At 39.6% G+C, this 24,965-nt stretch overlaps 1 protein-coding gene across 1 annotated transcript; it reads right to left on the bottom strand.

Annotated features, from left to right (window-relative positions):
* Positions 1 to 2,089: 2,089 nt before the first annotated feature.
* Positions 2,090 to 24,173, bottom strand: HACD2 (3-hydroxyacyl-CoA dehydratase 2). Its single transcript, XM_074594551.1, has 7 exons — positions 24,016 to 24,173; positions 17,831 to 17,948; positions 17,460 to 17,478; positions 13,130 to 13,218; positions 6,983 to 7,104; positions 6,150 to 6,328; positions 2,090 to 3,894 (listed from the first exon to the last, which is right to left on the bottom strand). Exons 1-7 carry the CDS (start codon positions 24,144 to 24,146, stop codon positions 3,812 to 3,814), a joined length of 741 nt encoding a protein of 246 aa, XP_074450652.1. The 5' UTR covers positions 24,147 to 24,173; the 3' UTR covers positions 2,090 to 3,811.
* Positions 24,174 to 24,965: the final 792 nt, after the last annotated feature.

The raw sequence follows: 24,965 nt of genomic DNA on the forward strand, positions 1-24,965 counted from the left end.
TTTTAAAAGCATCTGCTTTTGTCCCTTAAACAGTAACAATACAACATATTTTGATCAGAATTATTTTATTTGGATTATAGCAATTAGTATAATTGATCAATAGGCCAAATCCAGGCAGAGAGCACAGAATCAATTTCACAAGGCAACAACACGGACTAGTATTTTAGCATACAAACCATTTCACTGCATTATCAAGTAGAAATATCTTCCAAACATGCATAAAAAGGCTATGCTTAATCTTTCAGAGCTCCAGGTAATACCAGATTCCTAAATATACAAAAAATACATTTAACTTATAATAATCTTAGTGAATCAGACTTATAAAATTACAATTTTATTCTTCACAACATAGAAAAAATACAAAAATGACTGTATATAGTTTTCACCCAAATTTCACTGACATAAATATACATCAAAACATATGATTTGATGTATACTCATGAAAATTTTGAGCTGAAAGATAGGTTTTAAAATGACGCTGCAGATTGGTCCACACAAATGCCAACCTTTCTACTGATAAATAAAAAAAAGCTTTGATAGAAACATCACATTGTGTAAAATTACAATTTACCTGCACCATAACCTGCATCTTACTGTAATTTACAATATGAACATTTCTACAATTCCAGTTGTAAACTATACACTGGTAAGAACCTTGGTCTGTTAGAGGGTAATGACTAACTCAGACAAAGCTGGCATGGTAGAACATAAAGTATTGTTGCCTGAAGCAGCGCACACAACACAAAGACTGCCAAAGCAGAAAACATGTCTGCTGCAGAAGTTTGGTGATGCTGACAGAAAACATGCAAGCCAAGTAAATAGTTTGTGGGGGGAAAAAAAACAACCCTCTAGATTTGTGACAAAGAGTACTAATCAAAGCTTCTATTATAAAGTTCACATAAACCACATTACAATGTCAGTGACAGATGAGGGGAATTTTATTCTTATTTTAAGAGGAAAACACCCACATGTGTGACCAAAGTCAGTATTAGGGAAAAACCCAGAGAGTATTAGGGCATTGCACTACAGTTCTTACTCAAGATCACCTTCCAGTGATTTCCATGGAAGCTAAGCATGAAAAAGCACTGTAAGCTGAAGTGCTGGAATTCCTATACATACTAACTGCATATTCATACTTCAGAATATAGTTTTTAAAATCAACTTTGCTGATAAGATTCCTTACTATCAAAGCAATTTCTTTTTCTTTTAAAGGGGAAGTTAACTCTGTTTTCTTTTAAAAGGCTGTGGTTTATTTGCATTTATGTGGTAACCTAATATTTTCAATTAAAGTAAATATTCCATAATAAAGCTTGTTCAGTAAAGATGTTGGTTGTACGAGCCTTCTCCCTACTGGCAGCTCTATCTGCTTCTTCATAGTGCCAATGCTATCGAATACAGATCTGTACTACATCTGTCTCATCAACAGAGCTATGCATTTGTTTCATATAGGAGTATTACACAGCCACTTTTTTTTCTGCAAATTGGACAAACAAAATTGAAACCAAATCTTTCATTTGGGTACAGAAATCAAATCAAGAAAAGTTCAGGAGCCCAGCATCAATAATATCCAGTAACCTGAGTACATCAGGAAATGTGATCTTTCAGATGACATCCTTCAGAAGTACTGACACTAACTCCTTTGATAGCCAATATAAGCAAAAGGAGGTGTTCTGTTCAGAGGTGGAACTTTACACTTTTGAACAATGAGTTCAGTATAATGCAGCATTTCTCAGATCACTACAACAAAGCACCATGTAACCAAATGAAGAAATGAATTGAAATTGTTGCTCTTTGAACGCAAAGCCACTTTGAGGTTGTATATGGCCACAGCGTTTTTGATTACAGCCAACAACTGCCTCCAAAAGGTTTAAAGTAGAAGCAAAGATCATTATTGTCTCTTACCCTCTCCCTGCTTAAAAGAGTCCTGTTTGTGTTGAACAGGAAAGATGTTATACATGTTACGAGCGCTAGGAAAATACAGTCGCTTTATGATGGAACCAAAGGAAATTACTGAAGAATGCAAAGTTTGTTTGTTTTTTTTGTTTTGTTTTTTGTTGTTTTGTTTTTTTTTTGGTTTTTTTTTTTTTTTAAAATATAGCTCTGACAAACATAAGCGAAAATAATTGTAAATCCAGCTCTCCCCGCGTGCTAGAACAGAGAGCCCATGCCCTTAGTACTTACTGGCTATGCTCAGTGAGGGCTGCGATGCCTCAAACAAGCAACTGGGACATAGATACGGGCCACATCCGGGGGGAGGTGCTGGCATGAGACTCATATTGCAGGTACCATGGTAGTGGTCACAGCCCATTTATGCACTACATCATCAGGTTACAAGAGGGAAGCCAGAGAAGCCCTTGTGTTATTGCCTAGTGGCTCTAACTGGGTGAAGACAGGACTATTCAACTATCAATTCCTAACAGAGCAATGAGCATAACCTATATTTCCTTTTGCCCTTTCTTGGGTATCTGTTCGTTTCCCTGCTCCCTTCCATTCCTCTCCCCCGGCCCCCAGTCAACAGTTTGTTCATAACTTGGGGCACTGCTGACACAGCATTAGCGCATTCCACCTCTCCACAAAATTTTCTCAGTTCTTTCCTTTTCTGTTTTACCTTCTCAAGTGAAGGCTTATCTCGAGAACCCAGAGAAAGCACCTCGGAAAATTTAACTTTCTATGGTCTTTTGCTCTTTCAAAAGAGCAGATGAGGGAAGGTTCGTCCAATCTGCAAAAGCAGTATGTAACACATGAGATAATCTGCTTTCAAAGAAGGAGCTTATGACTTTGCAACATTTCAGAAGCTGAGTGCCTACAACTGCCTGCTTGGATGTGCCAGAGTGATACGCATAAGTCACTTGAGAAAAGTTAGGTTGAGGAACAAGACCCTCAAATAATTCCACAGTAGAACAAGTAGTCCTCAACACTGAAAGATGAGTGCCACTGAGACAGTGATTAGAGATGATAATTTAAAGTAAAAAAAAAAAAAGGGAGAACTGCACCTGTTTCTGGGTGAACTGCCTCCTTATATTGTTCAGAATTGTTACTGATATCACCAGAAATATTACAGTTAGTATTATTATTTTTTTTTTTTTAAGTATTTAAAAAAGTATCCAGGGATGCAGTACTTAGAGGATTTTCAGTGTTTCAGATAAGCATTATAGCTTCTGAATTGACATTATCATTTTAGTAATCATCTTGAAGATGTTCAGAGAACACACTCTGGTCAGACACCCTACCGTTTAAATTCCTGAAGAATCACATTCTCCTCACTTCCCATAATTGGTTTCCTGTTTTTGTTCCCATCACCTTTTAAATGCACAACCTACCTTTCTAAATTCTAACACTTTGCCCAGATTACATTGTCCACTGGAGTCTCGAAATCCTAAATTATTCCAGAGCATATTCTTTGCTTTCAAAGCAATACATACAGTTTCTGGCATGCAGTCAAGCACTTAAAAAAAGAGGTATCAGTAATATAATCCCAATTCAAGCATTTAATGGGTACAACTTCATCACTCATACTGCAACCTTCAGGCATTTAGTAGTAAATGAAAACCATTTAGCACATCATTTAAGGAAAAGGCTAACTGCCAAGCCATATAAAGTTTAAAAGTTTTCTGAAGCACTGCAAGCTGAAAAATATTTCCATGTTTTACATTGTGGAATTTCAGTGAATTCAGATTTATTGGTTACTCTTGCTAAATTATTGTTCTTTTACCTCTGACTTATTTTATCCTGGTATATTCTTTATAAATGTGCTGGGTATTGAAAATCTGCAGCATTTTGATGTTTGAAAAGTTCTGAAAGAGAGCTGGAATTACTCCGACTTCTTGTGTTCTTCAGTGTGGGAGAGCACCTTTCGCCTCTGATGTAGCATATGAAAATACAGCTGAGGAAAAACTGAAGAGAAAACAGACAGTAAAGTATCAAGTGAGGCTTACGTGTCAATGCAAGATACACAGTCACATGCTCAAGGTCATCAGTTCTCTATTAAAAGAAAACATGGTTATCCACTTTCCACTCAAGTCATCTGCTCCCTTTTATTCTTTAAAGGGAGTAAGTGATATTGTCCTTAGGCTTCAGGTACTATTTATTTTTTGCTAGAGCAATCACATTTCTAATTAAACGTAAAATGCCTTACTTAACTCTGCATGTACAAGCAGGATGACAAAAGTTTCCCAAACTGCGCACACATAATAGAAAGAAAATACATCGCAGGGAGGAGAAAGTCCTTCTGAAAGAATGAAATTTCCGGATTTATTTCTTATAATTCTAGTGTCATTTTTTCAGGATCTAAGGAACTCTGTACAAACTGTTGCCTCTTTCATTTCTTCTCTCTTTATCCTCCATGCAAAGCTTTTTCTTTTCCTACTGGTAAGGCTACATTACACAGTATGTTTGCAGAACAACAAAGCAGGGGATAGAACACACACACATAAACAGCAAAAGCTAAAATTGCCATGATAACACTAAACCTTTGCGAACCATATGAAAATTATACAAGGTCAGCGTCAGCCTAAATTTTATGAGTTATGCATGCAAAGTGTTCGTCATAAACATAGGCCAAAGTCTAGTCTAATTTGTGTACTAAATTTTTTTTTTCAGGTTAGCATTTTTTATTTTGGCTTTCTTTACCCTGTATTTGATTTCCTGATTGTTTCCCCCCTATCGTGATACACTCCACCAGTGTTAAGGAGTGAATACAGCTATCCAGAAACGTTAACAGAATAGAGAGCTATGTCATTTCTCCAGTAGAAGTCTAAGTAATGGGGATCCATTATATGCAAAGAATTTAATGATATCTTTTCTAGCAAGATGTCAATTTTGACAGATAACTACTAAATTAGAGATTTAAAGTGAGGTAAATGGTAAGATGCAACTATCAAGAATGTAAACACCCAATTTTTAACAACAGTTTTCAAAGCTTGCTTTCCTTATGATATTAACATTCACAAAATTTCCAAGATCTTCATTGGGATCAGAAGGCATAACTCCTGCACAGGTAGCTTTTATGAATGAACAACCAAACTATGGTGCAATCAATGACTGCAATGAACACTGCTTTTCTTGTATCTCAGGAATACCACAGAAATATCTTCATGTGACAAGGTGCCTAAGACTGCTTGAGTCTAAGCAGTTGGTTCTCAGAATTAATGTACCAATTCACAATAATAATCAAAAATAAAAAAGTAAAAAAGACTGCATTTGAGTTATGCATCCAGGAAATGATAATGTATCACAAAAATACCTCGTTTCAGAGACAGCAATTTTAATGGAGAAAGCAGGCTAAAATTGTTATTTGGGTTCAATGTAGGTTCTCTCCCACTGTGTTTAGCTGTGCACAAGTCGTAATTAATACTCATGGTTATTTTGACTAAAACGAGATATTTGCTAAATGCTTCCATGTTCCTATTCCCCATTTCAAAGCAGCAAAACCAAATCTTCATTCCACCTATAGGAACATCAACCAGAGATTATGTCAATTCATAGAATCATAGAACGTGTTGGGTTGGAAGGGACCTTTAAAGGTCATCTAGTCCAACCCTCCTGCAGTGAGCAGGGACATCTTCAACTAGATCAGGTTTCTCAGAGCCTCATCAAGCCTGCCTTGAATGTCTCCAGGGATGGGGCCTCCACCACCTCTCTGGGCAACCTCTGACAGTGTTTCACCACCCTCATTGTAAAGAACTTCTTCCTAATGTCTAATCTAAACCTACCCTGCTCTAGTTTAAAGCCATTGCCCCTCGTCCTATCGCTACAAGTTATTGTGATTCAAGTTAGTTCAACAGAAATGGTTCCCTACCCACTAATACAAAAGCAGTGTTCTTATTCCTGATAAAGAACTAATTTTTAAGAAGCTGTTTTGAACTTTGTTCTCCTGTCTGTAAATGGGGAAAAAAAACCAATAACGTATTTGCCAAGAACCACCACGCTTATTTCATATTCAAAGTGTTAGAGGAAAAAAAAACCCCTGTATTACTGTTTTGTAGGTGTTGGTAGAAAGCAATCCCTGCAGTTTTAGTCTTGATTTTTTTTGTTTAAGTAATTTTCAAAATTTTGCAAAATTAGTTATATGTACATTAATCCCACAATTATTATCTTTTCCTTTTACAACTTTTAATATTAAAAACACACCTTAACAAACTTATACTTACTTGGAATGTAAGAGATCATAACCAGGATCAGGAATGTATAGTAGTCAAAAGAAAAATTGTACTTGTTAGGTAAACTAATGGAATACAAGCCAGACTGCCGGACGAAGGGTAATGCAGCATATATTGTGAGTAATTCACCTGAGACTCCCATTGGATACAATACTATAAACAAAGTGTACCTAGAACAAAACATTTATGGAAAGGATTAAGAGTTATGACAATCTCTGACAAGGAATTCGTTAAATGCTATTATGGATATTCAGATTTTAAATTCTCAACTCAATATTTATTTCCCTCAGCTCTTATTTGATTAGAGCATGGCAAGTTGTGAACATTATTGCAAGGTAAGTATTCAAATCAACAGTCAGTCTGAATTATTTAAAGATCACCTCTGAGAATCTGGAAACTATTTTCAAAGCTATTCTTGCCCCGCCCCCCCCCCCGCCCCCAATTTGTTACTTTGATTTCTGAACTCATTGGTACAGGTCATTACCTTACTTAAAATGCTTACAGATTGTTTCAAGTGCAACCCTTGGATTCAAGGGCTACTGTTAAATGTCAGTTTACTTACTGTTAAGTGTCAGTTTCTGATCACAGAATCATGTTGTAAGTGGGACTGAGTTCAGACAAACTACTCTGTCAGCTTACAATGTGATTATTTTTTTTTTTTTTTTAACCCCAAAGTCTGCTGGAAAGAAGCTAGGAAGTCACATTTCCAAACAGGGCAATTACCTCAGGGTAGAACCTAATTTTTTGTACTGCAACTATTTTACAAGATAAACATCCCTGTCAAATCAGTGCTTTAAGGCTATGATTTCTATTATGCCACCTACCTGGCCCATTTGATGAGATAAGGAAGATGGTTTAACAAGCTAAACGTATAAAAAGAATAGCGGATTATCTCAGTGATTGTCCAGGCCACCACAAACAACAGGACGCTATCTTCAGTTTGTACCTGTAGGAAAGAAAACAAGCTCAATATCAATTCAAGTGTTACTAATTACTCACCAGACCCATGAAAATCTCAGAGAAATCAATCCCATGGGTTGCTTTACTGCATCATTTTAGAGAACAGACTCCAAGAATGAGCTTAAAAGCAACATTAGTTAACAACAGCAAAAAACCCTTCTTATCATGCTCCATATTTTTCTAATTGCTTAAGGACAGCTCTGCTTGGTGATCAGATAATTTAAGATCGCCCATTCTATGCAAGGTAAATGAGTACAAGAAATGCCTGAAACGCTGAGAACATACCGTAACTCTTCCCATTCCTATAACAGTATCAGCTTTTATTTCAGTCCTACGATTGCTTCCTAGTGCAGCGAGCAGAAAGGATGCTAACACTTGATACCTGGTTCAACTAGTCTAGCACTTGATACCTGGTTCAAACTCTATATTCTGATCCTAGTCCATGCTACTTCTGAGTAGAAGCACTGTTTTCCTCTCTATACAGATGAGAAACTGGGTCCTAATTTTGAGAAGCAGCAAAATAGCTATCACCAAGACAAAGGCTGGAGAAGAGAAGAAACAGAAACTCAGATTGTCTCACCTCAGGTAAGCTTGACAACTACCTGCTTCACTGTTCCTTGCTCATTTTTCTGCTTATTGTATCCAGCATACTTCCTCTAATGTTATACTCAAGGCATTATCATGTTTCACTGCTTTACACCTCTTAGAGCTTTTACTTCAGACACACATCACTGAATCAGCTTTTACTCCCTTCATATTTTGAAGGTTAATCTTCAAAAGCATGTATTTTAACATGAATTTTTAGATTTATTAGATTTGGGAGCATAATTATGAGGTTTAAGTTTCAGACGGAGTAACACTGATGAAAAAATACATGGGGTCCCATACCCGCACTACAAACTCTTGAGAGCGCAAACATGACTTTCATGCACACCTCCCCCTTCTCCCTTCCCCTTCAACAGAATTCCCAGCTGTATGAGTACCACAAGCTCAAATTCAGTGGACGGTGGGAACAAAAAGAGCTCAACCACAGGGGCTTGCATTTTCTTTTTTCCTCCAACTCTTGAAAAAAGGGAAAAGGAATTCTGTAGGTATGGGTGGTACACTCTATTCATCTTGGGCAAAGTACACGTACAAATGAAAAAAGGAGCAAGAAAAATGTATGGGCAATCAGAAACCTTTTAATAGGACAGGACTGATCATACATTTGCATGTAAAAATGCTCATGAGGATTATCCATAAAAAACTTTGTTACCAACTACAAAACCCAGAAAAGATTAACACAGAAATCTTAGGATATCCTGGAATGTAAAGCTGCTGTTAATCTACATTCTGCTGTGTATAACATTTCAAGTCACTTTCATTGCATTTGGCAGCAAACGCACCTTGTCCTTTTTCACAGGAATCTCTGACAATTTGCTTACATATTAATCTCCCTTACATCGTCATAAAAAGAATAAAATCCAAAACTTATTTGAAGATTCTCAGAGAAGAGACCAAATTTATTTTTACATTGCTACAGGATCCTAATCTTGTTTGGGGTCTCCTTTATAAGCAAGACAGTTCTCAACCTGGAAAAGTTAACAGCACTTCACAGATGATGCCGTTCCCATGAAGCAACATGCAACTCTACAGCTGCATCTTCTGGTCAAATCAGGAGTAGCAGCTTAGAGAGTTCATCTAAACCTATGCATCACAGACTTCAACCTGTACTTTGAAACGCCTCTTATTTCCCTAACTATGGAAGTCAGTAAAAACAACAAACGAAAATTTGTAGCTTGAAGCAGCACCCAAGAACACGAGCAAGGACAAGAAACAGTGAAGCTAACAGTGAATGATAAACATAGAAGTAGAAAATCAGGCAGTTACAATCCAGTTCTATCACAGGACTTCCTTAACACTGCCTTCTCAAGTCTAATCTTCCCCGTCTACTTTAATAATAGAACTGTGTTTAGAAGTTATTGAAACAGTTCACACCATTATAAAACACACACACAACCCTGTTAAGGTCACTTAAAGAGTCACTGATTGTGCCTTTATAGCTTGTGTCGCTGTTTAAGGAAGAAAGGATACTGGAACTTTGTGGTAGTTTTCATACAAAAGTGACCTATACAGTTTTGAAATAGTTCCATTCTGTGCAGTAAGGAACAGAAGACTACTGTGCATCATATTTTAAGTACATTCCACAGCTCATCATTAAAAAGTTTGTTTCTTACACACTAACAGATCTGTCAGAAGTCTGTCAATATTGGAACATCTTTTTGAGGACTGACAATTTCTTCAGTACTTCAAATAAAGATGTCTGAGATGCACATTATCAAACCCCTGAGAACTGATTTACTGATTTACAAAACAGTCTCTCAGGAGGCATTCATTTAGGCACTGCTAATGCTGCATTTGTATCGTTCCTCTTCCAAGTTGAGGATAAGGAGGATAAGTACAGACAATAAACAGTAGACCCTTAATAAACCACTAGAGTCCAACACTGCCCTCAGAACTCAATTTCTCTTTCCTTTACTTTTTCATACCAGCCTTTGAAGGAGGTGTTAGACAAAGTCAAAGCACATTTTACACTTTATTTACAACTTATTTGTCCAACTGCCTTAATAAGGGTCAATCATGTCACAGGCATCATTTTTTGGCATGTGTTTCAAACAAATTTATCATCAAGGAGGGTCCAGAATATATTTTCGCTTATCTTCAATACTATGAATAGCAAACAATATGGATTCTCTTATATTTTAACAAATAGCCTTTTAAAATGCAAACATGAGAACTGGGAATTGACAATATAAAGCCCGAGAGGTTTTTACTGTTCTTCTTATGCGTGAAAAGACAAATTCTATAGATTTCTCCATGTTAAGAGTAACAGTTTGACAAATTATTTGCAGAAAATTCCATCTCAACACATAATTAAGCAATCCAGCGCAGAAGATTAAAACCAGAAGCACTATGCAACTGTAAGGATGAAACAGCCCATCTCCCTCCAGAGAGCTGGTTCTCTGGTGCATCAATAAAAAAAAAAGAAGCTTCACAGTAGGCACAAAGGGCCTGACAGACATTTCTGTTGTACAGTATTACTCAAATTTTACATAGATGTAAAGCAGTGATGAATCAGGCCTTTAAACTGCACTCACCCATTCAGAGTTCTGAACTTTTCCAGTGTGGACTTCTTTTACTACAGCTTAGACTTTAAACATCATAAATTAAGATGCTCTTCCCTCTTTAAGTATGCTTTACTACTGATTGAAGATGTCAATTCACAACTGCAGACACTGAAGTCTTAATTACCAGCTCAATATGCTGTACATGTCATCTTCACACCACCCCTTTTGACTGTCTGTTCTAGAAAGGTTGCTCTAAATATGTATTATACTTATTTGCAACTTATCTGTAACTGCACCCAATTGGATAAACATTAAATCACTAACGCCGCCATTTTTTAATTACCCATCAGAACTGTATGTGGAATTATCTATCAGAACGGAACTCTACAGAGGCCTACCATAATGTTACCAGATGATCTCATTGTTCACACAAATTCAAAAAGATAACTATGCCTACTTTATTCTAGCCCTTCATGCTAGTCTGCTCATTTTTTCCCCTCCTTTGTAGAAGAAACAGTAAAATTCACCAAACTGATTCCTTTCCCATGTAATGACAAAACAATTACAAGTGCTGTATTACATGCCAGGCCCTCCTCCACTAAGCTAACAGCTACTCATATGGTGGAGGTAAGGAGAATCCAATTGCTACCCAGAGAAGTGTGCAGTGCTTTAACATTTGCCATGCTTTAACATTTATTATAAATACTTTCATATTGAATTAACAACACATCAGCACTGAATTCAACAAAAAGCACAAACATGTTAGTGGCAAGAAGCATGCTTCAAATCACATCACATATCTAGAAGTGTATTCTGGCAGAAAGGAGGGATGCAATACAGATGTTTCTTCTTTTAACTGTATTATATACAAAAGCAGTCTGGAAAAGCAAGATACTGAACAAGTCTCACTCAAAAAGTTAAAGAGTAAAACTGTTTTATTTTACAAGAACCTCATCATGCAACTGCATAGCTTACAAGTTCCATAAAGCTGTGTGAGAATTTAATCCTGGACTTCACCATGGAGCTCACTTGTGCAGACAGCCCTTTAGAAAAAGTAGAACACTCATGACACTTTCAGTACATCTCCCCAGGTGAAACTGCATGCTCTGTGGCTGGGGGGAAGGGGAGGGGTCAGAATACAGCCTCTTCATTTGATTTATTTGCTCTAAGTCACAGCTGAAAAACTCATCACAGGATTCCTCATCCTTACCATTCTTATACCCACTTTCCAAGACATGAAAAAAAAGTAACACATAATACAATCTCTTGCAAGACTTCAACCAAAAGACCACACAAATGTGAAGAAAAAACTACGTATAAAATTGTTGAAAGAATCCTTATTAAAAAATCCTTGTTGAAAATTGAATATTAGGCTGAACTTGTTGCTCACATTTTCTCCCATTTTGCTGGTTTTCTCTGGTGAGAATGTGGGCATAAGTTTCAAAAAACCTAACCCACAATCATTTTACAGACTTCCTTTTGATGTCTAACAGACAGCACTTGTAACAATTCTAATCCATGCAATCCAACCTTTAACATTTGGGTTACTTCAAAACCAGTAGGGAATTCATAAAAACAGATTATCACTGTTTTTTATGAAGCACGAGGTACCCCAACATTATACAGGTAAAAAGCAAAACTACAGGCATATTTCTTTCAAAATATTTCATACATGTACCTAAAATCTAATGCCTTGGGATTATGGCTTCCCCCCGCCCCCCCCCAAAATCTAGGATTTATCTCCAGTGAATTAAGAGACTGGAGTAAATTTATTTGCACCAAAACTGAAATCCATATAGAAGATAACTATTTACAAGATTTTGAGTTTATTGAGAAAAATAACATTCATCCACTTCAAATAGTAAGAGACTAAGGCTCCACATGGACAAGCATCATAATATCAGAAAGGGCTGTTAATTACCAGGAACTACAGTGACTTATGTTACTCTACATGTGGATGGATGCTCTGATAACAGTTTGGAGTAAGGAAGAGAAAGCAGCTGCCCTGAAGACTTAGTAATGAGACAAGCTCCTTAAGACATTCTCCATGTCAAGTCACAAAAGATCTTATGCATATAATGACACTAGATCACCATCACTTATTTCAGGCAGCCATGCTGACACTGGCATCAAGACTAATTTCTTTCTTTAATGAGAAGCTGGCTAAAGTAACAGCACAGATGCAGCATATCTGAGCTACTACAAGGTATTTAGATCATGTGAAAGAGTCAGTCAGCATGATCTATATCAATTAAAGCATGTTTAAATTTTAAAATAACTGTCAGGAATAATTTTCAAATAAAATTGCTTCCAAATGATTCTGCATAGATTTGTATGAAGTACAGCAATATTTGGTGTGGTAAGCAATGAGAAAAAACACGCAGGCCCCAAAACCCACCTCCACTTGAATGTAAGAAAAATGAATGAAGGACAGAGGGAAGATTATCCTGGAAAGTGATAATGGAGGACATTCAGGCACTGCTGTGCACAGTTGCAGGGGAGCTTCCACATGCCATGGTAAAGAAAGCCAACTGTGTATGAACAAGGGGGCAGTGAGGAGGTTTTGCTATTAATCATGGCACTAGTGAAATCAATACTAGAATGCTGTCCCAAATTCTGGGTTCCATATTATACACTGGAACCGCTTTAACTTTCAGTAAGGACTGCAAAAATCTATTCAAGAGCTAGATGTCTTACAGTGAAAGAACCAGATCTCAATCGATTTGATTGCCAAGCAAAGATGACATCAGATTTATTTTTATTTCTTTTGATCCACAGAAGTTCACAAACAATTTCATGTTGGGATACAAACAGAAGTCATTTTAAGGAAAATAAGACAGCGATCAACCCTTGCTTTTCACCATGGGTCATTAGTTTTTATACGTATTTTGTGGCTTAACTTACCTCTTTTACACTATGTGTTACTGCCCACGTCAGGAAAACCCTTGACATCACTTGGAAAGCAGTCAGAACAACAGAAGACGGAACAATGCCTGGAAGAAATTTTGCAATTAGTAAATATTCCTGACTATCAGGGTGGGAGGTGGGGGTGAGGAAATAAAACACAGCTAAGCCAAAGTTCCAGTTATTTGAAATTTTTGGAAGAAAAGCATTTAAGTTTTTTAATTTGAGAGTATGAAGTCTGTCCTCTGGCGTGTTTATACAGCCTAATGCAATGCAATCCCCAACAGACTTTGTCCATCAAAATGCAAATAAAAGCAATCAGTCTTGTTGCAATCACAGCACATTCCTTAATACACAGAACACCTGAATAAGATGAGATAACCTCAATCAAATAGCTTTTGGGACACAGTCTTTCAAATAAACCCTGTTTGATTAAAATATCCAAGATACTTTTCATTACTGCGAGTTAAAAAGTAAAACCAATGAAAGTGTTTTGCACAGTATATCCCAAAATCCAGCAAGCAAAATGTATAACTACTTTGAAAAAACACTGATCTAGCCTATATTCTGATAGATAAAAAGTTTGTAATTCCTCCTTGGCAATACAACTTTAAAAAACACCCACACAAACACAAAACCCAAGAAATAACTGATGCATTGGTAGGTACAGAAACATTTTTAAGATTTTCTTGAGGAAGCAGATTTCGCTGATGAAGGTCCTGATTAAAGCGCCACTAAAAGGATCCTATACACCCAGGTCTGACAGAACAGGAACAGTTTTAGACTGCAAGATTACAAAAAATTTCTGAATTTCACAGCACAAAGTTTTATTTTCTTTCAAAAGCATGAAGACGACAAATGGAAGAGCAGTTGCACCTCCTAACAAACAGTAAACAGTGCTTCTAAAATGAATGCAAATCACAGCAAGCAACACAACAGCCTCAGAAGGATGTAAAGACCAAGCTGGAATGTGGAAGAAAGAATAAGAAAAGTGAAAAGCAAGTTTAATTAGAATTATTTTCAGCCATGCAACTGAACTGTACTGAAGTACATTTCAGAGTAAAAAGAAGGAAAAATCCTACAAACGCAATTCTCTTCAGTTTTATCTCATATTGTTCATAATCAAATTTCTATGGTAAAACATCAGTGCAGAATTTCTGTTACTCAGACAACACAAAACAGGGTGCTATAAAATCCCACAATCTATACTCATTAAAGGCTCACTCCTACCATGTAACAGACTTTTTCTTTTATACAATTTAGATCATCCCTTCCTAAGCAAGATAAACTAACGTTCATACAAAGAAGTCTATAAATAACCCAAAAAGACTGCGTAGGAACCATCCAACTTTCTCTCACAAGTAAAGCAAACAAGTTTTTTCATTACAGCCAAGACAATGCCAATCTATGCCAAAAACACGAGATCAAAATAAGCGACTCACCACCTACAATTTACATAAACTTTACTTGCCTCTAATTATTTACTCATTGCACTGAAAAGGTACCCGACAGACAATTTTAAGCTTGGTATTTTTCAAAACATCTGTCACCCCTTATCCAACACTACACATGCTAGAGCGGTGCTTGACAGAGGGCTCAGGTCCAGAACCAAGCGGCAAGTCAGTCATGCCCAGACCTCTTCCAGATCCCACCTCCAGCAGGAAATCCTCCAACTCCCAACAAGTACCTCCCCTCTCCCAGGGAGATCCTGACTGACAACAGGCTGTATGCACAGCTTACAAGGTGGAGCCCTCCTATCCCTCCTAACTGGGCAGCCTAAAGCAAAGTCAACCAGTGCTGACTTCGGCTTACCAGAGGCTTACTGGTAAGCTCTTCCATGCTACCAATGGCATTCAGACACTTGGATTCTATCTGCTACAAAGTCAAGGAACTGCACATTCACTTTCCATTTGCCTGTCCTTCAGTCTCTGCTCTTGGTCTCTGGGCTACACGTTACCTCGTCTCTTCATCTAGAGCTCTCTCTTTTTTTTTTTTTAAATCTTTGCCACATGCCAAAGTTCTATTCCCCTATCAATCTTCATATTTTGAAGAACTTGCCTCACAGATGCTAACATTTCAGATTCTACTGAAAAGATGTGGAGAGAAAAGTTATGCTGATATTCACAGCCATCTGTCACAGATAAGCTCCTCTATTGACAGAGAATTACAGCTCTAGTTATAGCAATTAGTTTAGCAGGGGCAAAGGAATCTGCAAATTTCCTGTTTCTCCTTGCATAAAAACTTTTACCAGAGTCCGTAGGACTACAGCAGACAGCAGCAGTGTATCCAGCTGTGCAAAACCCCCTCATTTTTCTTAGCTGACAAACGCTTCCAATAGCGGGAAAAAAAAAAATAAAATCCATGGGCAGTTATAATAAAATAAGTGTGGTTTTTTGTAAAAAACTTTGTTAGGGAAAGCAAAAGGATAGACTTATAACGGTATAAAATGTTGCAACATTCCACTAATGGCTCTCTCCACTAATACTAAATTGTGTGACTCGGGATAACACGGGCTAAATGGATCCACATCTCAAATCAACTGAGCCAGGATTATTAGCTTTGCACACAGACAGGCTGGTACAGTCACCTTGTTTGCTGTTCCACACCAGCCTGGAAGGTGAAATCCAGGACTCTCTCCTGCTCTTCACCGATTTGTGTGGACGTATACTCTAAAGTGTGAGGAAAAAATAAGTTTTTTACTCTTTCTTAGATTTAGTACTAGTAAACACCGGCACCTGCATACAAGTTTAGCTTAAGAAAGCAGTAGAGCATTATAGAGTTAGATAAAAAATAGCCTTTTATTTGTAACATTTTTTGCCCAGTGTCATGAGATTCAACTTGTTCTTCTTGCCACTTGTTAAATAAAACTTCAAAATTTTCACATTTTATTATTAATGTTTGAAAAATGTTTTTAAACTATGGTTTATTCTGGTAAAAAAAACAATAACTGACATTTAGTAAAATAAAACAGTATTGGAAGGACTACCTTGGCAGCACAGGCAACTATATGATACACAGTTTACTCTGAGAAGCCTTTACAATAATTTGCGTATATGATCATTCTTTTCTTGGGATGATCTGTGTAGTCTACAAATTGTCCTTTATGAAACAACATTCTCAGAGTAACAATTATTCAGGAAGGTCAGAAGTAATTTATCAAATACAGAATTAGACTGCCCTCTGCTGACAAATTTATGTATATCATTTTAAGTTTTCCAACTACTACATTTGGTTATTAAAAAAAAAAAGTCTTTTGCACAGGAATTCAATATGAACCTACTTGTATCATAGTGATACACCCTCCAGTATGTAGATTGTTTGTATGATATGTGAACAATAGCAGGTTTGTAGCTGCAGCTTTAGGAACCTTAATGCCATCTTACTCTTTAAATAGAAAACATTCAGATATGAGCTTAAACGCTTAAATTTAAAGTCACAAGACCACCTACCTAAACATAAATAAGACTGTCTCTTTGTGAAGACTGGATTGTTCAGAAAAATCAGAGTGAAGCAGACAGGCACTGCTCCCTACTATAGCATGCTGGCTTTGATCTCGCAGAGATTGCAACACATCATCTATTCTATGAACAAAACATCCAGATGCTGAGGCCAAGCTGTTCACTACTCACGAGGACTAACAAACCAGACAAGACGCAATCCTGACACTCTGCCACGAGGCTCTTCAGGTTGACTGAACCATGACACTGCTACCAACCCCACGCCACTGATAGATAATTGAGTTCCTGCCACCAGCCTAACAAGCAAGCCTCACAGTACAGGCTAGCGAGAATTGTTGAGTCACATCTCAAGTAATTCGTATTCTCCCAGACAGTTCCATTAAAGCACAGCCGAATCTGGGGTAAAGAGTGGTTACCCCTTCCTAATTTTACAACGTGTATCTATGCACTATGGATGTGGGCAAAGTTCTAGTGCTTGAAATGTTATTTTTATTGGATTTTAAATTACTTCCAGCTAGAAATATTTTTTTTGGAGGAATGACAGCTTGGTACAGAAGATTATAGGATGTAGAGATGGAGAGTAACGATCTACTATAAAACATTTATAAACTGCTCTAAGATTTGTAGTATTGTAAGGATCTACATAAAAATAGAATGTCAAGTAATTGAAAACCTGTTACACTATTTTCCTTTTTGTGATTTAACTTGTCAAATTACTTAGTAAAAAATTGGAATGTACAGCAAGCAAGAATTAGTGAGTTATGCAAGAATTAAATCTGGCAATTCATACACCATAACATTTTTCATGCTAATATATTGCTAAAACATCAGTCTTCTATAAAAATAATAAAACTGAAAAATTGCAAGCTTACCAAATGCACAGTGCAGAATCTAGAACAAAAAGAAAAATTCAAATCACTAACATTTCAAATGAAGCAATTCAGAAACACATTTAGTTCTATCACAAGAGCTTAAGATTCAATATTTGTATTTCAAAGATTAGGCTTAATATTTAGCTCTGCTGCCCAAGCTAATTAGCAGACAGCTAGTTCCCTCACTGCTTGCTAAATGGGAAGATTCAACATTTGCGTGAGGCATATTTCCTATTTTACCTTCATATCATTCTATAAATGATAATGAAAAAACAGATACCTAGAAAGCACTGCTCAAAGGCTGCCTTATTTCTCCTAAGCAAAACACTCATGCAAACATTAGTAACTCTAGGGAAGAAGAGTACACCTACCTCAAGCAAAGCTCCAGTTTGGAAGAATTTCAGGGGCTTTTCTATTGAATAGTAAAGGCTATGGTAGCTACCTTTCGCCAGGTATGCTCGAACTAGACCAACTGCAATAACAAGCCATCTGAAAGAGAGAAGAGAGTCCAAGATAAGGAGACATTAAGGAGAGCATAAATACAAAGAAATCCTTAATCCCTCTTTTGACACCTAAGGAAGCAACAGGCATCTAAGTGTCCTGAGAGGCACTTTTTGCCTACCCTCTGCAACACTGAAAACATTAAATATTTGTATTCCCTGCAAATTTATCGAAGTTAAGTATTATGCATTTTTAAACACATTTCAGCAGCAACACGATACCAACATCTTTAATATCTAAGCTTAATTTTCAGTGAGTTGCATTTAGTTATGGAAGGTACTAATGACGTTTTAAATAAGATTGGCATCACATTTTGTTTAGTTTAAGCAGAAAACCATTTACTGCTAGTCAAAGATCTCTCACCATACTATAACTTAAAGAAGTATGACATAAACAATTAAGGTTCAGAAGGCATTCATTTTAATGGTTCAGTTCAAAGTAAACCTTTAGACTTTATCATAGACCATCCAGCTTAATTGCTAGCATGTATTTTTATGAGAAACAGTTATGGATAAGTAACTGCAAGAAAACTGAGTCTGCTAAAGCTCTGAAGGTAGCAATGGCCATGCCTGTCCCAGCTTTCCTTTTTAAGGAACAAATACATCTAGGCCTATATAAGTAGTGCCTATATAACTGCAACTATACTATAAACAATGTGATCCACTAATCCTGCTGATTTTCCCCTCAGGTAATTTAAGAAGCAACCTTAAGAATTTTTGCTCCAGTCCTGGACGATGCAGTAACATCTTTCATTACCACAGTCGTCCAGAGTCCGTGTTCGCCAACAACCTCAGAAATTCTTCAGTGGAATCTAGGGCAAGCCACAAAACTAAGGTGGGTACACCCTGGTCAAATGCTTTTTAATTTATCTATAGTTAACTTTAGTTTCCATTTGCTCGTGGCAAACACAAAGAGAAGGGGCTGGTCAATGAGAAGTGGGAATCCTTTCCAGCGGCTCCCAGACTTTTCACTGACAGGCTTATCCGGGCTGTCTTGCCCTCAGCAACTCCTGATGCCCCCCAACTTTACCTCCACCTCCCTCCAAACCCACAAGTGCTGCTACAAAGCTTGTGCTAACAGTCACCGAGTGTCTCTGCTAACAATGGTGCACCTCAGTGGAAGTGTGTGTAGACACGTAGAAAAGTCCCTTAACTATACAATAGCTTTTTACCCTTCGAAAAAAAATCTGCAGCTGTGGTTTTGTAAGAGGGAAGATGAAGAAATCCCCTTAATGTACAGCACATTAGATGCTTGCAAGTATCACATTAGCTCAGGTGTTATGAAGTATATACAAATATTGTCCCAAATGCAACAGTTGTTTGAAATACACTGTAAAGTTCAGATTTGTCAATAATAAGTGACTCTGTCATCCAAGTTTATGTTTGCAACAACATTTGTTAGTACAACTGAAAAAAAGCTATTTCATTTCTGCCTGGACTTTTCAGAAGATGAGCACCAAAGAAAAGCAGAAGTGGGGAAGAGAAATGGGGAATGAGAAAAAAAGACCTCCCTTTTTTCAGTAGTGACAAGTTATTTCAGTTAAAGCTGTCTTGTGAAACCAAAAGACAAATATTTGCCAAGTAATTGCTGTTTACAAAGAAAGAATCAGATTAATTTGGTATTTGGACTTCAGTGTAGAATAAACCAGTAAGTGCTACAGTACTAAATGACTCCCCCTTGCAACACTGACTGCTTCTTTTTTAGAATAGTAAATCAGAGCAGGTTGATGCTGCCCTGTTCGTATCTGTCAAGTTCCTTTATTTTTCCTAATCTTCTGTGTTTGTTGAGAAACTTTGTTGAATTGAGCAATTTCTCAGGTTGCACAAGATACCAGTTCTTCTTGTGCCTGCAGACTGTTCTCACCTTAACCAAGTGACTGGTGAAGTACATGGCTCCTAGAGGGGCTCCAGCCCCTTGCTTATCTCCACCCTCCCTGCCGGATCACTGACTCCAGAAAGACTGTATTTTCCATTCCCAAAGACCACATCTCTCTTTTAATAATAAAATTACTGTCCTTCAAAAAACATTTAATACAGATCAAAGTATTAACCCGTACAAAATTAAAAGCTGCGCCTACTTTGTGTTGAAGATTTTAGTACCTCTGTCCTGCTTCTATGATTCTTAAATAGTTCTTCACCTGACTAGAGAAAATGGAATAGGAGTAGGTGAAAGCGAGGAAGATCAACTGAAAAAGAAACTTGTCGAGAAGTTTAAAAAGGGAGCAAAAGACACCACTGTCACATGGAAGCTAAGCTATAAGTGCATTTTTTCTGGCTTTCTCTGACCTCAGGTCTACCAGATATACCAGCTGGAGCTACATTTCATTGAATTACCACTGCCATGCATTTAAACTTTAAGCTAGACTCTTACAGTCTTTGATTAATCCAAACTAAGAAAAATAAATACTGCATACACAAAATTTCTTTTTTTTTTTTTTTAACTTGCAGTTGCTCAGACTTGATAAGCAAGCTCAGGTCCTCAGTTTAATTCCCCTTATTTGTCTTACAAATTACAAAAAGGTGTTTTCTTATGCAAAGTTTGCTGAGATTCTGCATCATTTATGCAAGAGAATACAGCAAAGCCATGCAGTGGATGAACCTGAAAAGGGAGAAGTGTACTGTACTTTGACTCGACAACCAGCCACTGAAGACGTGGACAGTGAAACTCAGAACCCAGAAGACTCTTTGCTCAACACTGATAACACGAACCTTTGCAAATTCAAAAGCTATTACATTAAGATCTATCTTGTTGGCTGAAATCCTTTTGAAATTCATTGTTTATACCACCATCAGCTACTTCTACCCAGAAGTACCAGCAGTTACGGCACTTGAATGAAAATAAGAAACATAATCACATTTTAAAGCAGCTTATCAAACATTTACACTCAACTCTAACAACATGTGCTCCCTCCCCACCCCCCCCCATTATTCAGTGATTTCAGTCAACCACAGTTTTTAGGAAATAATTTCTATGCTGCATCTATGCCTCCAGAATGAGCCTCCTAAGCCAGGTCAGGCACGACTACATGACTTCACGCTGTGGTGGGAAAATAACAGTTTGACTGAATGCAAGAGAAGAAAGATGCAATGCTTTCTACATCTTAACACTTTGAACTATGCTGAAAAAAAACAACAAACACCTGAGCAAGTACAGCTGAGAACCAACTGCAGGACTGGTTATTCCCTGTTGTGTCACGTTGGTCCCTTAACACCCAAACACGTGAACCAAGTGGTAAGCGTATGCAGCTTCACTTAAGGATCCACAGTTTTCTGCTGTTTGCTCTTGCAAAAGCCATTGTATTACTATGTATCCATATACTACACACACTACAGTATATAAAATCAGACACAAGATCTATTATTTTTAGAATCAATGTTTTCTTTAGCTAAGTCAAGATAAATGCAAAGTAAATACAGTAATTATGCCGAGATTTTTCAATTGTTACTTGATCCATTTTAAATAAAGCTAAGGCAACTATGATTTTAAAACGTTTACTCTACTACCTGTTTATCGTGTGACAAAGCTGTTGTGTGCTTCAGTTTAAAAGCCACCTTTTGTGCTTTTTAGAGCATCACTTCATCATCTGGGCACCTTCAAGTTTTTAGTGTTTTCGCAGTTCTCTTCCCAGCGCACTGCTGTCTGGAAAAACTAAGTCTGAGCACTCTGACTGTCACAGGGTCAGTAACTAATTACTGCCACCAGCCATGTATCAATCCTTTCATGCGAACAAGTGAGCTTCTGCCAACCAACTCCTGAAAAACTACCTTATTATGAAGTCTTTTAAGAAGTAGAAAATAACTAATTGAGGGTTTTTTTCCTAAGCTCAACATTGTATATTGGAGAATTTCATCAGTGTCCAGGGGAAACGCAAAGTCTTCATCCATTTGAAGACAGGTTATCAGTCGGAGCCCTGAGTGACCTATCGCAAAAGAATGGCAGTGAGTGTCAACACAGACATATGAATCCTGATCACAGGACTCCCACAGTAGCACCCCAAGCTGCAGAAATCATCTCATCACAAACATGCCCAGAAAAAAGCAGCTCATGTAAAAGTACCACAAGCCATATCCCATTCAAGACTGGAACTTTCTAGGAGGTCTGGTATAAATCAGGAAAATAGGTAACATCATGATCAAGATTTACCTGACAACAGGAGACTAAATACAGATTTATTCCATTTGTTTCTGAGTTTATAACACTTGGATTTCTTTTAATTTTTTCTTCTGAGGAAACAGAAATTTCATATGCTCAGGAACTTGCCTGCCATGATAAAAAGTTCAGGACCTTTAAAGAAACTCTCCATTTATACTGCAATTCCTCTCTCAGGTTTTTGAGATCTTTTATAAACGTAAGTGAATTAAATATGAGCAGCTCAATGAGCAGGCAAATGCTTTTACTTCTAAGAAGAGCTCAGAGAGCTTAACTTCTTAACGTTGCGCAGGGACGTCACAACAAAACTGAGGAGTCCTCCTCACTGCCTGTACTGTTGTACTGCTCGTGTAATTAAGAGTTTCTGAAACAAGAGATTAATTTTTAATCAAACTGGGGGGTAATTATCATTCCCCTCTGAGTGAAACATCCCACAAATATCATATGGAGCCATAAATCTGCTCAGCACTTCCATCTCCCAGTAACACACCTATTGGGTAATGGGTATAACGAGCACATTACAAGAACCAAGTTCCCCCTTTCTCAGCTACCTTTGCTCCACCTCAGTGTAACTATCTTATAAGCCAAAATAGCACCAGCTGTCACCAGCAAAGACAGGAATCATCAGGCCCAATTGCCTTATTGAAATAAATCGTATCTATATTAATTCTTTACCAACCTTCCTCAAAAATAGCGCGGCTAGTCTGTTCGCCCAACTCCTCACCCGCCAGGATTTATCTAGTGGAAAACAGGCTCACTCGGGATCCATTTTAAAGGCTCTCTTCTCCTCCCACCCAAATATCCTCAATCTTTCAAAAGATGGTTTTATTTTTATCTGGATTCCAATAAGACTCTGGGGCGCAGGCCCTGGAGCTCACACCTTGCAGGCAGCCGCTTTCAACTTCTCCCAAAGCAGGCAGCAGCCAAAGGGTTTGCGGGGAAATCTCGCAGGGCTGTAAAGGGCTACAGATTTGCCTTCTTAACTACTGCTACAGGACAGATTCCCTGCGCTGAGCTTCTCCTCGCTATTGAGAGGTGCTGGAGTCCACACCACAGAAGTGGTGAGGCGAGAACAGTGATCTACACCATCACCTGGATGCGAAGATAGCTGCAGAGCAAATTAAGGTGTCAATTACAAACTCCAGCAGCCCCAGGGGACGCGCACTCGTGCTGTTGTGCTCCGTTTGCGGCGGACGGGTCGCCTGGACAAGGACCTGCCGCAGAGGGGCCCGGCCGAGGCCTGGCGGGGGCAGGGGACACCCAGCCTCTGTCAGCGCTGGGCCATCGCACATGGCAGCGGAGAGCGGCACAGCACCTCCGGGGACACGCACACGAAACCCCGCAAGAGCCCGAGAGGCGGCAAGAGAGCGTTTGGTTGGGGTTTTTTAGTGTTATCGACAGCGCGAGGCACGAGGGACAGCGGGGACGCGACTCGTCCGACGCTGGGCTGGCGCCGAGGGACGGGACGGACCGGAGGGAGGGCACCGCGACAGAGGGGACCCCACCAGACGCTCGGCTCCAGCGCCGCAGCGGGGCTCCTCGCCCGGCCCCGCTCCGCCCGCCGGCCCCGCAACGGCTCCAGGGCGGGCACCCACCGCCACAGCCCGTCCCAGCGGAGCCCCCCGCCCCCACAGGCTCCCACCCGCTGCCGCTCCGCTCCCGGGGGGCACCGCCTCCGACGGGACGGGCTCCACCGAGCCCTCGGCGCCGGGGGGAGCCCGACCCGCCGCCGCCCCGCCCGGCGGAGAGCAGCCGACGAGGGCAAAGTTTCCCCGTCGCGGCGGACGGCGGCGGCCGCTGCCCCAGGGAAGCGAGCGGGCGCCGAGGGCCCGCGGGGCACTGAGGGGAGCCCGGGCGCAGGCGGGCGGCGCGCCCCGGCCAGGGAAACCCCCGCCGGCCTCCTTACCCCGCCGTCATCACCACGTTGTAGATAACCAGGTAGGCCGTGGCCAGGGCGCCCGGGCCCTTCCGCCGCCGCGGGTGCTGGCTGCCGTAGCCGTTGTCCGCCCGGCTGCCGCCGCTGCCAGACGCCGCCATGTTGCGGCGCTCCCGCGGCCTCCGCCCGCTCTCAGCCTACGGCGGGGCCGGGGGGCGGGGCCGCCCCGCCTCCTCCCCGCCTCCTCCCGCCGCCGCCGCCGCCATCTTGGAGGCGGGCAGGGCACTGTGGGCAGGCACCGGCCCTCCCGCCCGGCAGCGGCGGGACGGAGCCCCCAGGTCCGGTGCCCGAGGCAAGCTGCCGGTCACGGCCGGACCCTCCGGTGCCCGCGGAGCTCGGAGAGGTGAACCGCGAGCGGCGGCGGGTGGCTGGGGTATTTCCCCTCACGGCAGCGCTGCTGGGCACGGCCGGGCCTGGCGCTCCCCGCCCCGCGGTTAAATGACATTTTCGGTCACGTTTTAATAAAAACAGGTTAAAAATGCTCCTTTGCGGTCTCACTGCCGCAGGAAGAAATAGGTCTGTCATTTCCTTGGAGAAATTAATAGCGTTAGTTTCCAAGGGAAGGTTATTTTAGAAATATTTAGTAGGTTTTCATCACTTTAATAAGCTGCTGAAGCCGAGCGCTGTAACTCATTTTCTGCTGAAGTTTTACACAGTAGCAAAAACCTGGATAGCGTTACTTTAGCCGCAACACAAATTCCAGCGTCCTCTGTAGGGCAGACGGAGCTAGAACTACCTTTCCAAAGAGCTACAATGAAAGGATGAAAATAAGTGTTTCCTTTTCCTACAGAAATTGCAGGTATTCAGTGAAGGTACTTCTCAACTTGCAGAAGCAATCCTCAGTTTATTTTTCACGCTGGTTACGGTGCAGTTCCTTTATGAGCAGTGCAGAATAACAGCAAAAGCCTCCCTCCCCCTCC

The sequence above is a fragment of the Larus michahellis genome, chromosome 7, assembly GCF_964199755.1.
Source record: "Larus michahellis chromosome 7, bLarMic1.1, whole genome shotgun sequence".
In the NCBI taxonomy this organism is placed as follows: Eukaryota; Metazoa; Chordata; class Aves; order Charadriiformes; family Laridae; genus Larus; species Larus michahellis.